This window comes from Stegodyphus dumicola, chromosome 10, assembly GCF_044657685.1.
Source record: "Stegodyphus dumicola isolate Sdum_Otavi_A_Nest chromosome 10, ASM4465768v1".
NCBI classification, from domain to species: domain Eukaryota; kingdom Metazoa; phylum Arthropoda; class Arachnida; order Araneae; family Eresidae; genus Stegodyphus; species Stegodyphus dumicola.
The window spans coordinates 72,668,039-72,688,399 of NC_140777.1; the positions used below are offsets into that span (position 1 = coordinate 72,668,039).

The 20,361-nt window shown below is 29.0% G+C and overlaps 1 protein-coding gene across 1 annotated transcript in view; it reads right to left on the bottom strand.

Moving 5' to 3' along the window:
* Positions 1 to 1,474: 1,474 nt before the first annotated feature.
* Positions 1,475 to 20,361, bottom strand: part of Prp3 (pre-mRNA processing factor 3) — a 74,583-nt gene continuing 55,696 nt past the window's right edge. Inside the window, exons 14-20 of the mRNA XM_035368494.2 lie at positions 13,469 to 13,612; positions 13,199 to 13,298; positions 9,723 to 9,836; positions 6,793 to 6,911; positions 6,629 to 6,709; positions 5,482 to 5,528; positions 1,475 to 1,735 (exon numbers count right to left, since the gene is read on the bottom strand). Of these exons, the coding sequence (XP_035224385.1) occupies positions 1,583 to 1,735; positions 5,482 to 5,528; positions 6,629 to 6,709; positions 6,793 to 6,911; positions 9,723 to 9,836; positions 13,199 to 13,298; positions 13,469 to 13,612 (758 nt within the window). The 3' untranslated portion in view covers positions 1,475 to 1,582. The remainder of the gene's footprint in view (positions 1,736 to 5,481; positions 5,529 to 6,628; positions 6,710 to 6,792; positions 6,912 to 9,722; positions 9,837 to 13,198; positions 13,299 to 13,468; positions 13,613 to 20,361) is intronic.

The window sequence follows — 20,361 nt, forward strand, 5'->3', positions numbered from 1 at the left end:
CATAGTCATGAGAAATTTAGGCTCCTCTGAAACATGGGCTGAAATTTGGACATAATAGGCTAATCAGTAATCAGACCCTGTTTGATTTTTTTTAGCAAACAATTTTAAAACACATGCATATTTCTTGTGAATAATTATTCAAAACTCAAGTCATAACATAGTCCTGAACTTAATAATTTTGGAACAGATTTAAATAATTTATGTGGTTGAAACCATTATAATGAGGTTAATATACATGGGAAAAAATAATAGAGTACAAAGGTGTTTACTGAATTTAATCCACACTCATAGCCCTTTTTGAAATTAATAGTAAGTAAGAAATGAAACTAAATGTAACAAAATAACTTTCCCCCTCTTTTCTTCCTCCATTTTGTGTATTATAGAAACTGTGTAATTTTGTAAAGTAAAAATGTCTAATTGCCAATCTCTTTAAATTACCACACTTTATGCAAGAGAAAAGTGTGAAAACAACCTTCATAATATTTTAAAGCAATACATCTGATATAATTAACAGTAATTTAAATTTTTGAGCAATTTAGATGCCCATCGTTTAAAATTATATTCTGCTAAAATCGATGGATGAAATCTTTTGCTTCAGGAATCCATCACTGTTAAGAAGAATGTGATAATAAAAAAAATAAATGATTTTTTATAAATCGCCAACATAATTACTTTAGAATATCAGTCTCCAAAATGACACTTGCAAACTGACACCTGGAGATATGCAAAAGAAGTACACTCATGATCACTTGTGAGTGTATGATCCTATTACGGGTTTTTTAAAAAGGGATCATTAAAAATATTTCCATCATTGTGTGATTTTACTCCTGAAAATGAAGTAAATGTGAAATAAAACCAATTTACAGATCTTCCTAGTATTAAAACACTTTTAACGGGCTTAACACTTTAGACTCTGATAAAGTCTGTAGCCTTGGAGAGAAATTACTGGAAATTATCTGCATCTTGGATTGTAGATACCGACAGATCAATCGGGGTCTCTTCTTCAACTTTGAAAAAATAGTTGTTCACTTATAAATGTATTTCCAAATAAAACTATTATTTTTAGTGCAAAATCTATATCTTGAAATCTTTGAATAAGATTTATATCACATTATAAATTTTCTGGAACATTGTCCACATTCATTTTTAATGAAAATGGAAATAATAAAAACTCAAACTTCAAATAACTAAAATCTTGAAATCTTTGTAACAACATGACTACAGGCCATCAGTTTGACACACTTATTTTATACCATTTTGAATTTTAAAAGGTTTTACAGAAATATTAGACTTTCAAAATGCAGAGGTAAGCCTGTGTTTGTAATGCAATAAAAAAAATTAATATTGAAGCCAAAATATTTTCCATATTTTTAACAATATTAAATTAATGAAGAGAAAAAGGTCTGTCTCCTTTACTTAGCTCAAATAGAAATATACAAGAAACAAAATGAAGGTATGACACATAAATGCTTAATAAAAGTTGGCAATTTCAGATATATTTATTGTTACAAGATCTGTACAAGAGTTTTACATTTTTTTTTTTCATTATTCACAAATTAAACTAAGATGTCCTATATGCATTTTAGGAATCCTCAGTAGCTTCAAGTATTGATGTTCCATACACTAAGTCCCAATAATGTTCAACACCACGTTTCTTGAAAAATTCCCGTGCAAAAGACTCTGTAGGGCACAATTTGAACATTATATCTCCAAAGGAACGCTGTGTTACAGTTCCCTTTAAAGAGAGGGTAAATATATTAAATAAATAATTTTTGTTTTTGTTTGTTTGTTTACAAACGAATAGTTACAATAAATCAATCCATAATATGACAGCCAATTTGAATTAATATCTTAAGAGTGGAAACAAAAACTGGAAATGAAGGAAAATTTTTAATATAATGTTAAGTTTTCCAATTCGACCATTTCTGTAATTATGCATGAAAATATTTCATATTCCTATGATGCTCCTGCCAAATAAGAGCTTCATGCTTTTAATATATTTGTTCAAGTTGAAAACCAAACTGCAGCTAAAATTCATCATTGACAAATTTACAAGACAAATGCTTAATTAATAGAATTGTGCATGAGTGATAATGAAAAATGCTCAGTTAACAAAGCTATATATGAATGGTATCAAAAGCTTGGTGAATTTTAGATGCAAGTAGATACAGGCAGAATAAATTTAGCAGCATATTTGAATCTTGCAATTCAGCAAGACATCTCTGCATGCATATTGCATGAACAAGAATGGATGGATTGAACAAGTGTTACAAAAAATAACACATTACGTATCAATTTTTTTTTTTTCTTTTCCATTTTATTTCCAAAGTCTACAAAATCACCCCCCCCCCCAAAAGTACGTTTTAGAAATGAAACATTAAATTAATTATTTAAAAATATATATTAAGAACCTAAAAATTAAATATGAAACAATAATTTCTAAAATTAGTTTTATAAAATAATAATAATGAGGGGGAAAAACACAAATTAAAATAATTCTGCAATTTAAAGGAACTGTCTTTCAGAAAGAGGAATAATTGTGATTAATAATTATCACTACGAAAATTAACAGAATAAGATACAATGTATTTAATGGAAACTAAACTAAGGCAATGGCACTTTCAAAAGTATTAAAGGTTGTAAAAGTTTTAATATTATTTTTGAAAATATAAAATTTCTTTTTAAATGCAATTAACAAAACTCTTAATTTAAATTAATTATAAAAATTTTACTTAACCCTCTGACCGGTGCATGGTTTCACTAAGAAAGCCACAATTTTCAATAACTGCCATGATAAAGAGGCATTTTCTTGATTTTAATGCCAAAATGCCTCTGATACTTAGATTTATGAATTTTTAACATATTGTCTTAATTTCTTTGACATATTTCAGGATGCAAGCTATATATATGTATATGTACAAAACTCATAAAAAATATTCTAGGCTGCATACATACAGCCTTGCCGATCAGAGGGTTAATACTGATGAAGTTCAGAAAATTCAACATTATGCATACTCTTACCACAGCACAAGACATCAATATATCCTTGTAAAATGACAATAGAAAATTTACCTGTAAGATATTCTTTACATAAATTTCCTTTGTCATAAAAAAAGTAAAACTTAACCTTTTATTTCTTAATAAAATGCCTGCTGACATTTCTCTTAAATAGAGAATAGTCAATTAATTACCATCTCTCTATATAAAAAAGAAAGTCTGTGTGTGTGTGTTTGTTCGCTAATAACTCAGTTATTACTACAGCTATTGCCACCAAACATTTAATGATTCTTTTCTGGGTCCTGAAAAAGGTTGATGTCCACTTAAAAAAAAAAAAAAAAAAAAAAAAGATATATATATATATATATATAGACAAAAACGCTTAAAATGCTAATTTTCGACCTCATTTTTTCCGAGTGGCAACAGTGCTGATATAATTAGAGAAAAATAGTTTATTTTTTTTTCTACCAAAATTTTTATGTGGGCTTCATATCACTCAATTCATTTTGCTCAAAATAATGATGTATTTTTTTTTTTTTTTTTTTCTCCTGACCCAAATGGCAATCACATATGTCATATGGGTATTATTACAGAGTGAATTGTGGTACATGTATTGAATACTAGCAGCTTCACTGCCAGCCTTCATCTGGCTTTTAAATGTACCAGAAAAATGGCTGAAGGGAACAACAAATGTTAAATTTAAAAACTATGTAGAATTTTACTCTGCAGAACTTCATAAAAAAGTTATTAAGTATAACAAAATTACAATGAAATAAGCAATATCCCTTAATACAAATATTAATTATCCTAATAAATAAATTAACCAACTTCCCTTTGCAAAATCTTAAGAACTCAAATGGTATAAAGGAGGTTAAGAACTTTGTTTCCTAAAAAAATCACACAAAACTTTTCAGTATTTTAAAAACAGTGAAATGAGCAATAAATAACATAAAAGAATACAAAAAACAAAAAATTCTGAAAAGCAAAGTATAATTAATGATATTTTATCTTATATTTTCAAGACAAAAAAATTACAATGAAATAAGCTATATCCCTTAATACAAATATTAATTATCCTAATAAAAAAATTATCCAACAGTGAAATAAGCAAAAAATAACAGGAAAAAAACTCAAAAAACAAAAAATTCCGCGCACAATTTTCCTAAAAAAATCACACAAAACTTTTCAGTATTTTAAAAACAGTGAAATGAGCAATAAATAACATAAAAGAATACAAAAAACAAAAAATTCTGAAAAGCAAAGTATAATTAATGATATTTTATCTTATATTTTCAAGACAAAAAAATTACAATGAAATAAGCTATATCCCTTAATACAAATATTAATTATCCTAATAAAAAAATTATCCAACAGTGAAATAAGCAAAAAATAACAGGAAAAAAACTCAAAAAACAAAAAATTCCGCGCACAATTTTACTCTGCAGAACAACTTTATCAAAAAAAAAAAAAAAAAAAAAGAGTATTATATATATAAACAAATGACAATGAAATATGCCAATCTCTTAAAAAGTGACATAAGAAATATGATGAAAAATTGTTGCCAAACCCATATTTCTAAAAGAATGAAAATATTCATAAATGATGCGATTTTGTCAAAAATCTATCAACAAGACAGGAAAATTGTTGCCAAAATCACATTTTTAAAGATGTAAGATGTGAGAAGTGTACTTGGAAGCTTCATTTAAAAATACAAAATATTATCATTTTTCCAAAATTCTTTTTGTAAAAGCAGCTGCAAGGATGAAAGTTTAATGTGTCCAAAAATCAAAGAAAAATAAACTGTACATTTTTTAAAAATAAAATTTTTTAGAAAAAATCCTGTTGAAAAAGTGTTAAGCTCCCTTTGTTAAATAAATTCGTATTTAAACGATTTATTGAAACACGAAATTTATTTTAAGTTCATAAAATAGCTAAGTGCCTACTTTTCATGACGATGTGAAAATGGAGTGTGTAGAGTAAAATCTCGCTTTCCTAGAGCCCATTATGTCTCAAAATGATGTGATTTCATCACAAAACATAAAATAAAAAAAATTCAAATTCGAATTTTGAAAAAAATCGCTTTGATGTGCACTGGCTCTTGTCGAGATGCACCTATGTACGAAATTTCATAGCCGTGGGTCTATTAGCTTACGCGCAGCGTGAACGAAAGACACACACACGTAGACAGACTCTTTCTTTTATTATATGTAGAGATTACTTTGTTTCTTTGGCATTTTTATTCGTTACAATGACGCATCATATTCTTTACGACATGTAATATGCTATTATTCGAATGTCACGAGTCATACAAGTGATGTCAAGAGTAAAACAATACATCACTCTCAATCTAACTTCAACTGGCATCGGGTACTTCTGCTAGTATTATATATTTTTATTACACAAATACGAAAGACTTACAGACAATATGCTTTAAAATTTTTATAACATTATAAGCAATAATAATAGTTCTTTCTAAATACTTACTTCCCAAACAAGAATGCAACGATTTTCTATTTTTTCGCCCTGTTCAGCTGAAATTTCAGGTAAGAATTGAGTACAAAAAATGAAACTTTACATTTACTTATTTACTACATGCTACATTTTATTACATTCTGGAAAAGATTACATATCAGATGAAACAAAATTTTAGAAATCATAAATATCATAATAGATAATCTTATTTTTTTTAACTTGGAAGGATATATTTAATACAGAGGATTTATTAAGAGGAAACTAGCTTACATATTTACGTTAAATATCAGGCATATCACAAATATTCCCCATTTTTAAAAGCATATGAGTCAGTGTTTATTCTACTAATAGTTGGAGAAAAATATTTATTTGATTGCACCTAAGCTTGAAAAACAGCAAGTAGCTTTAAGCAGTTTCGATTACTTAACAGAACTCCACAGCAGAAAAAAAGGCAGGGAATTAGTGGATATACCAAAAGTAAGATTACATACACAATGAAATCAAAATGCCATTTTCAATACACGTTACAGAAAATATTTATAGCTTTCAATTTTAAGGAATAAAATGCAATATAATGGGGAGAAATATCATAGATTGCACACAGCTAGCTCTAGACGATGTTATATTAAATTTTACTACTTTTAGTCTCATGAAATTTTAAGAATGAATTTTATAAGCCAGCTATGAAGCTATACACAAGTTGTAATCCCAGACTGTCTAATATGGGGTAGGAGGAATTTATTCAAATTACGTATCATTCAAATGAGATTTTCAAAACATTTTGATTGAATAAAAACAAATATTTTTTAATAACAGAAGAATGTTTTTTTTACACATTAATTTTTTCAGAATACTTGAAACATAAAGAAATTAAAAATTAAAATTAATTTAGCAGAACAAGTTAATATTCAATTAAAAATATCAAAAACATCAATTTTATATATTTAAAATAACTAGAGTTTTAATTTTATAAGCTTCCAGTTGTGTTAAATTAATAAATTAGATATGAATACAGTGTTTTTAACTATATTTCACAAATATTAAAACACATTTTTTTCTATATCACTATTAAGAATGCAAACATTTACAAAGTAGCATACTTAATCAAGTAATGAAAACAAATAATAATTAGCGCCAATATTTGGAATCAGAGTCTTACTTCCATCTTTAGTAGCTTGCTCCTCATTCCACTTGATCCTATGTAACATCAGACGTTTGAATTTCTTTTGTTGGTTAGGTCCTATACACAAAAAAATTTCCCAAATTACTTCAATGACTTAAAAACCCACACTGTAATTCATAGAAAGTAGCTAAATTGTTTACCTCCTTCTACTACAACAATGTTGATATTTCGATACAATATAACACAACCCGTCATGAAAAGCTGCTTAGCATTCATTTCAACTTTAAATTTTTTGGCGGGATTGCTGAGATTAAGAACCCTGAAAATAAATTATTTTTATTTATTAGTTTTGAATAAAATTAATATTTTTAATACACTTCAACAAAAAAATACAAATATGCTGAAATATATATGTTCAGTTCTATAGTAAGAGTAAAACTCATTTCATTGTTAGAAATAACTTTCACCCAATTATGTTTGTCAAAGAGCTATTTTCATTTCTTTTTAAGAAACTGGCAAATAATGAGAGAATAAAGACATTTTCCTCTTGCATTTTCAGTCTTTTGATTTGATGTTCAAACAAACGGAAATTTCTTAGAAATAATAAATCTCTGAAAATATGAAATAGCTGATATCTTTCTTGAGATCATCCACTCTTCAATTCTATTTTTTTGACTGTTAGTGCAACATCATGAAAAAATTATTCGTAATATACATAGAGTACTGTTCTGTTATCAGGAACAGATCCAGATATGTATGTGTTCATAATGCATGTAAGAATGAATATATGTGTGTGTATAGATACACACATATGTGTACATACATACACATGCACATACATTTCTGAATCCAATCAAGATAACAGAACAGTACCATACATTACACTACAAAATATTAAAAAAAATTAAAGGAAGAAAAATTATACTAAGTATCAAACTCTATAAATAATAACATGTCACATATGAAATTGACTACATTTATTTCAGTAGGTTTCCTATTTAAATACAAATCTATTATTTTTAACTATTACTATGCAAATAACAAGATTAATGAAAACTAAGTAATAAAAGAAATTATTAAAAAAATGGGACGAAAGGAATCAAATATTAAGTTTTTATGCTTTCACTGAGCTTACTAATTACCGAGCTTACTAATTACCAATCTGCTCTTGGAATCATGCCTACTAACACAATTTAAAAAAAAAACAACTTTATTATTAAAAATTGCTTTCTTCATTTACACCACATAAAATTCAACAATAAAATCACAAAATTTTTAACAGCATCATTTTTTAAGAATTCCCAACAGAGTGTTAAGTGCTGCCATTAATTTTATTCCTTTTTCTTTCTTTCTTTCTTTTTTTTCTTTTTCCCAATTCATCATATCGATATTTAGTTTTGTTTACAAGATGATCTACATAACTTTTGTCTTTTAACTCTAATAGCCAACTGCATGGCCAACTGTCTAAAATAGTTATCATAAAAAAGAAAATACATAATGAGCTAGTGGATTTCACAAAAAATATTTCAATTTCTAATTAGCTATCTCATGATTTAAATACATTTTTATTTAAATCAATCAGATTAAAAATATTAAGAACTGCATTTATTGCTTTTAAATCTTTTAGTTTATTAAGTAACATACATATTAAACTTATGTTAAATGTCTTATGCTTTACTGAATATGTTGCTCATTTTTTATCAGGCAGTGGTAACATGCTTCTTTTAAATAGCCGAGTTTGTTGGTTAAAACTGAAAGGTAAATATTTTACATTTTGCCAAATGGCAGCAGTCTTGTATGCTGGAGATAAATATGTTTTTTTTTTCGAACAGCTGCTCACTTTCACCGAGTTTGTTAATAAAAAAATAAATCAAAAACAAGTTTAAAATTCAAAATTCTATGAAAAGCTTTGAGGTGCACATGCTCAGGCGAAGGGCAATGTCTGTTTAAAAACAATCGCTCTGGCGGCAGTAGATTTTCCATATTGCAACAAATACACATACATACAAATATACAGATTCATTATTTAATAGTACAGATTATTAAAGATTAATTTCTTCACACTTAACATCATAAAATTCAAAAACAAAATTACAAAAATTTTTAAAAACAGCATATGTTTAGAATTCTAAATAGAGAGTGAAGTGTGGCTATTAATTTTTGTCAGTCTTTTCTCCGTTCATATCAATGTTCCATTTTCTTAGTAAGATGACTACATAACTTTTTTTTTATCTTTTTAACTTTAAATAAAGTTTTTGTATAACGTAAGTGATGTTTAATAGTCTTTGCACTCATGCCATATAACATTCAATAACAAAATCACAAAATATTTAAAAACAGTATATCTTTAGAATTCTGGACAGAGTGTTAAGTTTTTGCATACATTTTTTTTACATTTGCTATTTTATTATTTCTTTAAAAATAATACATAGCAATAACATTTGGTGGCAACTTCCTTTTATTTGTGCTTCCACTTTTTTAAATATTCCTTATATTATTTTTTACAATACGATACAATGAAATAACATTTGGTGGCAACATACTTTTATTTGAAAAGTGAATGATGCAAAAGGGAATAAACAAAAATGTGAGGACTGAGACTAATAGCACCTCTGGTACTTTAAAATATTTAAATTAATACACAAGAAAGATAAACCTTAGTAGTATATGCCCAGCTTAATATTTTTCTTACTGCTCATCTACAATTTAGATTCACTAATAATAGATTACTGAAAATTAGTATGTTAAGGATGCTTTCAAGAGTATTATTTCCTTATGTATGTAATTTATAATTACATTTATCTAGGTAATAAAAAGGGCACTTTATATTAGGGTTTGAAGTTAAGGTGAAGCTACCAATATTAAATATTTCAGTACTTCCTTATTAAAATGGTCATCATATAAGCTTTTAGCAAAATTTGAAACCTGCATTTACAGATTGGGTAATTAAACTTGCCAATTCAGGAATTATTTATAGGCGGCATTTTAATGAGGAAGTATCATTTTTTTAAATGTTTAGCACATTTACAGGTCAATTATATGATGGAATATACAAAATAAATGATAGAAATATATCTGAGGAGTATTTATTTCACCAAATTAGTGTATTTTATGCATATCATGATTTTACCTATATAAAGCAACTTGTACACCTGTACTTGTATCCTCTTTCAATTTTCTCATCTTTTTCTCTCTTTTCTGCTCAACAGTTAATTTACGAGCTGCATTTGCCTCTTCGTGAGCTCTAAAAAATGTTTCAATATGTATACATGAATGTATGTGCACACATATGTGCATTAATACATAAATACACACATGCATAAAATTTATAATTTACTGAAATCATAAATCTCTGAATTTATAAATACTTATTGCAATATCATTTTAAGAGCACTATCTGAAAGTGAAAGAATGATTCAAGACTATCAAATTTAAAGCCAATTAATTTACAGATGATTAACCCACTGAGTGGCATGGGTTTTTGGATCTACTTATGAGGTATTGTATTTAAATAACATTTGTTTGTTAAATTTGCATAACTAATTATTTTTGTCACTGTTATCTTAAAACTTTCATTCATTATTATGATACTGAAGTTATTAATGGAAAAAAGCTTTAATAAATAATAATATACATCAAATAACAACAAAAAAAAAAAAAAAAAAAAAAAAAAACTCAAGACCTGACTGATAAAGGCTGTTATGCCACTTAGGGGTACATTATGCCATTCATTGTTAGTACATAATTGTTATGATAATGTGTTTCAATGTTAGTTGATGCTAATTATCAGGCTATACAGCACAAAGTCCTCAAGAAATTCCTTCTGCAGCATTTTATACTACTATGTGGTGATATAGGCCTGGTTGGCACACTTTGTGATTTCTTCCTTTGGAAACAAACAGAAGTAGAAGTCCTCAAAAAGTTATAATAAATTAATGGACACAACCATGGAAGAAAAAATCTCCAGGGAGGGGAAGGAAAAAAAAATGAAGAGGGCTCTGTGATTCTTCAGTACTAAGCTTCAAAAAATTACGTAGCTGAAAGCAAGAATCTGGATGCTATTTCCAGATTCTTGCTAGTCTGATTGAAGTTAAGTAAATACAGTCCTCATATTATAAGAGAAGATCTTGCACTGATATGTTTTTGGTCAAATATAATAGTAATAAACCATTCTACACAGACAGTATCATATAACACACAAGCTCCTTCTGTACAGATACAGTGTAAAAATGTACACTGTATCTTTGTTGCCTTCACTGTTTCCACTTTGTAGTAGATAGTTTTATCCGTCAGACACTAAATCTGTTAGCAGAACCAACCCCTATCAATTCACTACCATCTCTGGAACAATTTGATTCTTCTTCTTTGGCATGATAACTGCCATTAGATAGACAAGCATCTCTGAGTCTGGTTCTTTTGCTTAACAATTCTAAGGCATTTTCTAACAACATAACGTTAATGTTTACTTGAAAAGTCACTATTTTTCACAACCTTTGCAGATTCTATTTTACTAATTATTATGTCATACAGTGCATTTTAATTATTTTTTACATTTTTGCTTAGTGGTGAGCCCTTATTCAGAATGAGGAATATAATACATTTATCAGAACAAACAAAAAAAAAAAAAAAAAAAAAAAAGGTGGGGGGCAGAAATTTGAATCAAATTTTAAATTTACCATCAATAGAACTTCTTTAAAAATTGCCTCACAACTTAGGAACTTTACAACATTTTAGAAAAATGCTGTTAAAATTATATTTATACACAGAAATTTAATGAGATGGCTTATAAAATTGATATTAATTGCATTAAAAGAAAAAAAAAAGGAACGTATACAATGCACTGATTAAAAATTTCTTTAAAGTCTTTTAGAAATGCAAATGATTCTAATAATGATTTATTAATAACTACCAATACTGAAATTGGAAAAAATGGGAAATTCACTCAGCACGGTGACGCAATTTCACAAGAACTCCAAAGTGACCTCAATTCACTTAATAGTGCATGATTTTGGCTATAGAATTACAATGTGATTTTAAAGTAAAATACATTAAAATTTAATTAGACAGTTTAAATTTTAGGCTTTTTTTTTGTTTAATTTCATTTCCTTCATAATTTTCTTAATCTTTTGAACAAAACCCTGAGTAGAGTTTTATTTATAAGAATACTTTTGAACATGATGAAAATAAAACAATAATAATAATAATAATAAAAAGATCTGAAACCTTTCAGATTGATTTTACATTATGCCCAAAGGAACTTTTTTTAAACCTTTTGCATGTTACCTTTATTTATTAAACATCATGTTCTTTGCACTTAAACGGTAACATTCAATTAAACAGCAAAATCACAAAATTTTAAAATCAGCATATCTTTAGAATTTCTGATACACAGCCTCGCACGTTGGATATAAATTTTTTTTTTTTCCCCCATAAAGTTTTTTTGCCATTGCCCACTTTGAAATCATTGGGTTTAATAATCAAAAATTCGTTGAACTGCTACAAAACATGAAATTGATAATAAAACAAATTCCAAATTAGGGCTTTTAGGTGCCCATATTTAGTGGAAGATTACGTTAATCAAAATTTGATGGTTTTAGATACTGTTGTTTTATTACAATGCGTGAAACGAGATTCTTCATTACTTAATTTCTTTAAATATAACACAGGGCTCTAATATTTGGCAGCAACAATTTGAATAGTGACTTGACATTTAAAGTTTTCAACACAAAATGCCAAAATGAAATTACCAACATTTAAAGTTTTCAATGCAAAATGCCAAAATGAAATTAATAGCCCTTTGAACTTAAAAAAAAGTGTATATACAACTGTGTTGATAAATTTAGTAATAAAATAAATAATGTACCATTTATCAGCATAAAACAAAATTAAATACAAATACTAACTGTTAAACATTGGCTGAATCTTCATAGAACTTCTATAAATGTCTACAGCAGATTGAAACAATTGAGATCTATCAAAAATTAATTAGAATAATTATGCTGAAAATCACTACAACAGGAGTATGTAATTTGCATAAGTTTCATTAAGAGATGACAATATTGCTGCCACAGATTTTTTTTAAGAATATCATAATTTTCTTCATAACATTTATCCTCTGACACTTCATTACTACCAATTTCTTAACAGCTGCATTTGAAAAAAGATAATCCAAATTAAGTGCTTATTTTCCTCCCCTGACTTCCATTCACATTTTAATCATTATTGTAAGAAATACTTAAACTGATAATGCGATATAAGAAAAGCCCTCAACATATCCTTTTACTCCTGACATTTAAAATCAAAACTCACTGCCTATCAGTGCATTTCTCTTGTACAATTTCATTAGGGAGATCTTCAGTTTGCAAGTCACAAAATTCTGTTTACAGTTTATCAGTGGCACTATCTATAATTTGCTTTTCAGCTTTATATAATGTCTGTAGTTTATTTCATGGGTGCTGGCAATACAAAAATAAGAGGCTAAAATTAAAAAAGCATGATATATTGTGATCTACCAGCAAATGTGATGAAAAAACATAAGAATTGGTTGCTACGCAGTAATTAAGAATTCAAAATATTTTAGAATTTAATGAAAAGATATATAGTTACTTTTGGCGTTTAGCCATCTGTTCTCTAACATGTGCTTCAACTTTAGTTGGATCTTGAACAGCTTGGTTTCCCAGTACTCTCATCAGATTTGACATACGAACTAAAATAATTATTTCATGCGTTAGATTTTATACACCAAAATATAACTGCAAGTTCTGATAACTGGAATTTCTTTAAATTTATTCAAAAAATTCTTATAATAATAATAAAAAAAAATACACAAGGTGGGAGAGAAAAGAGTTAAGAATAATACCTGTTACATATTCCTACCTTTTGGTTCAGGGGGAGGTTCTAAACCTAATCGAATTTTTTCTTGCTTTTCTTTCCAAGCTTCTCTTCTATTTTGTCTTCTCAATTTTTTTCTCTCTTTTTTGGTCAAATATAAAGGTATAAATACAGGGTGAGAAGAATCACCTATCAAAGAACATACTTTTAAAACATGCATAACATAAATTATTATTTAATATTTTGCAAAATCTCAGGAAAGTACAAAATACAACTTTCTTGAGATATAAACTGTGATACAAAACACAAATAAAGAGGATAGCACAACATGGCTATTATGAAGAGCAATAACATAGACTTAAATGTGTTTAGTATCAAATGGTAATCGCTTCAGTAGATTTTAAACAGTTATTAGTAGTTCACTACATGGAACTGCTTCTCACAATCTAAGTTTAATGATGACAAATCCAATTATGAACGCTACAGATATTAAGCAATCTTTTAATAATACATTAATACAGGCACACTGCACTAACTCAAAGATACAATCTCTTAACAGTATTACTCAGCAAAATCAGACCAGAATGGGCATATTAGCAAAAGCAAATAAATTACATACCATCTCAGTTTTTCATAGATTTGAAATAAAATGTTTTACATTTACAGAAAGACAACAGTTATGAAAGCAAAACAGATTATTATTATACATTTTTTGTTTTACTATAATGAAACCTGAAAATGAATCTGCAATATTTATATGCTTGGTTATAAGGCACATTTATGTATAGAAGTTACAAAATTTATTTTTTAATCAGCTTATTATTTTTAGTTATTTCATATAAATGTAGAATGTTTCATTTTCTTCTCCTTCAATGGCCAGACAGCCCAGGATGGGTCCTTGCCTTCCTCAGAATCGAATTCCAAGCTCTTCTATCCCTGGCCATGGACATCCAATTGGTTATTTTTAAAATTCTTAAGTCTGTTTCCAAATAGTCGAGCCACCTACGTTTAGGTCTCCCTCTTTTTCGGGTGCCAAATGGTCTGGCCGAGAAGATCTTTTTAGTTACTCGATTTTCGTCTATTCTGCACAGGTGGCCTGCCCATTTAATACTCTGAATCCTTATATATTTTACTATATCTATTTTTTTTAAAGGATTTATAGAGTTCAGAGTTAGTTCTTCTTCTCCAGATATTGCTACATTTTATGCCACCAAAAATACTTCCCAAAATTTTTCTTTCAAAGACAGAAATGATACTTTTAGCTTTTTCTGTCATTGCCCAGGTCTCAGCAGAATATGTAAGAATGGGTCTGATTAAGCTTTTGTAAATTAAAATCTCCGTTTTTCTGCTAGTGAAGTTAAACTTCAAATATTTTTTGAGACACACACAAAAAAAAAAAAAAAGTTAGCATCTCTGACTCTACTATAGATCTCGGGCATTAAATCATTGAGAGTATTAACTTCTGATCCTAAATATTGTTAACAGTTTCAAATTTGTAATTCCCAATTTCAAAATAGGGGCTGCAGTTATCACCACATGGCATGTATTTAGTTTTATTTTGGTTGATTGCTAGATGCATTTTGGTGGCTGCAGCCTCTAGAGATGTAAAAGCCTCTTTAAGTGACTTGAGAGTGTGTGCGACTATGTCAATATCGTCAGCAAATGCAAAAATCTGATCAGACTTGTTAAAGATAGTTCCACGAGTATTAATGTTGGAGTCTTTTATGATGTTTTGGAGGGCAAGGTTAAAAAGCAAGCAGGTCAGTGCATCACACTGTCTGAGCCCATTTGAAACAACAATAGGCTCAGAAAGGTTAACCTAAGTATTTTAACCTTAAGTTTTGTCTCAGTAAGAGTAATGGTGACGAAAGTTTTTCAGATATTGCAAATTCTCTCATAGCTTCAATTAAATATTTTCTGTTTACTGAATCGTAAGCAGTCTTAAAATCAAATGTTTCATATTTAATATATGTTTAAAAACCCTGTTAATAAAAATGATTTCAATTCACTGCAAAATTTATTGGCTATAACAAAGCCTTTATTCACTAAAAAAAAAAAAAAAAAAAAAAAAAAAAACTACATGATTCAAAGGTGGCCCCATTAAAAATTGCAATCCCTATAAATAATCAAACTAGCACTGTTTGACAGAAAAATAAAAAAAGAATACCCGATATGGACACCACATGACTTCCTTGTATAGCCTATTAAATTATACACACTTTTTGCTGCATTTCGTTTAAACTTATTTCCTCAAATTTCATTACAGATATATTTCTCATTCAATTAACTCAGTTCTCACTTCATAGCAAGGCAAAAATACATAATTCAAAACATCTCCATTAAAAATTGTAAAATACCAAATACAGTTAATTTTTACAATTCAAACTAAGAGTTTTTAAGCAAAAACTAGCAATTTATCCAGTTGGAACACCAAATTTTCGGTGCACAAAACTGAAAGTTCAATTTTGGTCCCGATTGGCAAAATGACATTGCACTTGGTGCGTAAACTGCAGTTAATCCACTATTCTACTACGAGTTTCAAATGTAAACAAATGGCAGCCTCATTAGGCTTAAAAACACTTTTAAATTGTTGGTAATTCTACAAATATTGTATGCAGATTAAGTAAAGGCATAAAAAAAATTAACCAGAACATAAGAACAACATATTTATCCCATTCTACAGCGCAATATGTGATAAAACGTTTTAAAGAAGAAAATGGGATCAAAAATGAAGTAAGACGAATTTGTCCGGCAAAGTTAATTCAACGCGATCAGAGATTTATAGTTAGAAAATTTGTGAAAAATTCACACTTGAAGTCTGTAAAGATTTCTACAGAATTTACTGAAAAATTTTCTACTTCAATTTCCCCTGAAACTGTTCACAAGTACTCAGATCAGCTGGATTATATAGGCGCTATGCTCAAAGAAAATTTTCTGCGAGCGGGAAAAATAGAAAGCGTATTCTTTCCTTTGCAAAATCAATCACAAATAAGCCGAAGCATACTGGAACCACATCTTATTTGCAGATGAAAGTAAACACATTTTTGGTTCTGATGGGCATATAATTTTATGGAGATATAAAAATGAGGAACTTAATCCGATGACATTGGTTGGTACAGTTAAAGCATGGCAGTGTCCTTGTGCAGGGATGCATGTCAGCATCCCAATTATTAAATTTAGTATTTATTGATGACATAAAGAACCTTTATTTAAATATTTTAAAATTATCCTCCCAAAATTTGGGTATTGGAAACAATAAAAAAAATCAGGATAATGGTCCAAAGCACATGGCCCTCAACGTTTGCCTTTGGTGTTTGTATCCACAAGTTCTAAACACGCCACTTCAATCATTAGATTAAAATTCAATAAAAAGCATTAGGAGAGAATTACAGGTTAGAGCAGCATTTCCCAAAGTGTGTGTCAAAGAAAAATTCAGCTGGAGTGTGGCACAAATTATAAAAACGCAAAAAATCTATAACATTTTGCTCTTAATTTAATATATTTTTCGAAACTTTTTCAAATACTGCAGGTGGCAACCCTTTACCACCGTTTCCTACCGGACCATTTAAATTCGGATGCTCCGATGGGTTGATTTCGATTCGTCATTCAGTGCCTTCTCCGGTACATGCACTGTAAACTCACGTGTATCAAAACAAAGTTATGTTTGAATTTTTGTTACCTATTTTATTTGACAATAGTTAATATTACCTATTATTAATAACAACTTCATATTGGTAAAAAATAAAATACTTTTTCTTATAAATCATTAATAAACAAATTATTTTCATTAAAGTAAATTATTATTATCCCTTTTTAAAATGGATTAAATGGTTAATCAAGAAAACCACAGATTTAAATGATGATGATCAACCAAGCACGAGCAAAGCCGAACATCATGATCGTGAAGAAACTGTGCCTGAAGTACCTAAATATACAGTGCCAAATAACAAGCGTAAAGGCCCTACACGTAGTGATTTTCTCAGCTGACAATACCTGAGATAGCTTGCCTGTCCACATGGAACGATTTTCTCGTTAGTACAGGAATTCACTCAGCCAATCACCGTGAAAGGTAGTGTTCCCATCCTCTACAGCGGCACATTGTCTATGATTTGTAAACAAAGCTTACGGTGTTGTCAAATAGTCAAAATAATGGATGACTATTTTAAATTGCTACAATAGATACAGCTATGATTTTTAACTTCGCTACTGCTACAAAAGAAAAAAAAAAAAAAAAAAAAAAAAAAGAAAATGCATTTGGACCAGAAATTGGCTCAAACGACGAGAAATTCAAAGTGGCTTCATAATACCCTGCTCCGGGAGTTGCGTATTGAAGACACGGTACAACTTGGAAAGTATTTACAGATGACGCTGCGTGATTTTGATTTTTTGCTAAATTTAGTTTGCAGCAAAATTAAAAAAAATATATGCTTTTCCTTTGTGTACTGAGTGCACAGATTACTCCTTTTTTATTTTATTTATTTATTTTTAAATTTCATTTTATGGCAGTCCTATTTGTGCACTTAAATCTTGAAATAATAAAATAACCATGTTTCAGAAAAAATAAATAACTAACTACTGAGCTTTAACTCGAAACCTTTATTAATGAATAAATAGACAATAATGTCATGAATATCAAACCAGTATGAGTAAAAATTAATAATAAAGAATAAAGATTACTACAGTACAAAGCAACAGTGTAGTTTCAGTGCAAAAATTAAAAATAAGAAATATCATAAAGGTGCAAAGTCTTAAGTAGTATATTTATTGAACATTAAAAAACTAATATCAGCATAATTAAATAACCAATACAGTCTGAAAACTATGATCATATGACTCTATCAGTTAATTAGCTAATAAAATTTAGCAATATTGTATTAAATTGGGCTGTAATTTGTTTTTGCAAAACTCAATTAACACAAAACTGAGTTTGTGACTTCCTTTTGAACAGCAGATCTAAAACACGTGCCAACGGCCATTCAAAAAATAAAAAGAAAGGTGTTAAAATTCAATAAACACCACACCCATAGGCAGAAAAATAAAAAGTGACTTTTAAGTCATGCAGTTCGAATTTAGCGATAGAGAAACAAAATTAAAAAGTTCTTGCAGGCGCAGAAAGTCCAAAATTAAGGTGGGGGATCAAACCCATGATCTCGATGTACAGGGAAACCTGCTCCGCTCTTTACCACTGGGCTATGATCGCTCAAGTAAAAGGTGTCAGAAAAGCTATGTACTTCGTCACCTGATTAACTCCCATATTTGGCGAAGTCAATAAGTCTCTGCACTGCTTTAAATCGGCCCATAATTTCTTGACTGAAGATTTTGCTTTCTGAATTTTTTCAATAAGTGTGATCACAGTTAAGTAGTTTCTGAATATTTTCATCTAGTACCCATGACATGGCATCCTTAATAATTTTTGGAACTTTTCTTGGAGGAGTTAGAATAATTTTTACCCCAAATAGAAAATATTTGAATATATAAAGTAATGGGGAAGACAAAGCTTACCAAAATAAGAGAATCCCTTAATTTTTTATTTTTAAAATGTACATTACTCGTGTCCCACAACACAACATTTTCTCTATAGAAGCCTATTAGTTGAAAAATTTGAGTTTCGCTTTAACGAAATGCAGCCATGTTTATTATTCCAAATGAGGAGAAAAGCACATGATAACTTAAAGCAATATTATTGGCTAGAGACTCCCGATTTTATCGTACGCTAGTGAGCAGTGAACAACAGTTCTGAAATTGCGCCAGATTTTTGGCGTATGTGCAGATCCTTAAAATTGTTGCTCGACAAGAAAGTTGGCCGAGAAAATCGCTTCGTGTAGATGGGCCTTAAAACTACTTGGACTCGCAACTATTGTGACAAATGTTTACGCTTTGGGTTCATTGCCGGCAGTAGTCAAAACAATTTGCCGCTATGTGTTATTTGCAATGAGCAACTTTCAAATGAAAGTATGAAACCGTCTAAGTTGAAACGGCATTTAAACACACTCCATTCTGAGTACTCTTATAAGCCAATTAACTTTTTTATTGATAAGAAAAATAGAAAAATGAATTGATTGCTGCTAAAAAAAATTACACTCTTACCTCACCAGTCAAATAAATACCTCACTTTGACATCTTTTGAAATTTCCAAATTAATAGCTGAAACTAGGTATCCTCATAGTGCTGGAGAAAAATTAATACTTTCCGCTTTGAAAATTGTCACAAATAATTTATGCAGAATAAAGGAAAAATGTTTATTTTCGGTGATATCATTATCAAATAATACAGTTAAATGGAGAACTGATGAATGCGCTACACATTTAGAACTAGTTGCTTAAGTAAAAAAGAGCAAGTTTTTTTCCTTGCAAATAGATGAAAGTACAGATATCGAGGATATAATTATTTTGCAATTTTTGTGTATGAAATAAACAAATAACTTGAATTTTTATTTTTATTAAAAAATAAAATTTGTTTTGTAAATAAATTTTTTTTATAAGATGGGTCGCGAAAAAATTAAAAATCTTGTACCTGGCCGCGGTCAAAAAAGTTTGGGAACCGCTGGGTTAGAGTAAGAAAGCACAACATAAAAATGTAAACCAAACTAAAAACAGGAATGATGGAAGAATGGGTGAATGGCAGGTATTGTAAAAAAAAAAAAAAAAAAAAAAAAATGGTGAACTGTGTTTGAAACTGCTCAGATGTTTGAAAGCTGTCGTAAGTGCTGCAGAATATTCTACAATATACTAACAAACAGAAATAAAATCCAAATAAATTTAATGAACTCCGCACGAAGATTTTCCATATTGAGCAAAGCACCCATATAGTCATTTAACACATAAGAATCCTCGTTTTGTAAGTTCTGCCAGTTGTCTTCCAAGCAAGATCGGGTACCCATAAGAACAAATGTCCTCATGGACGAGCCACGTGGGGAAGAGCAACCGTGAATTAACTGG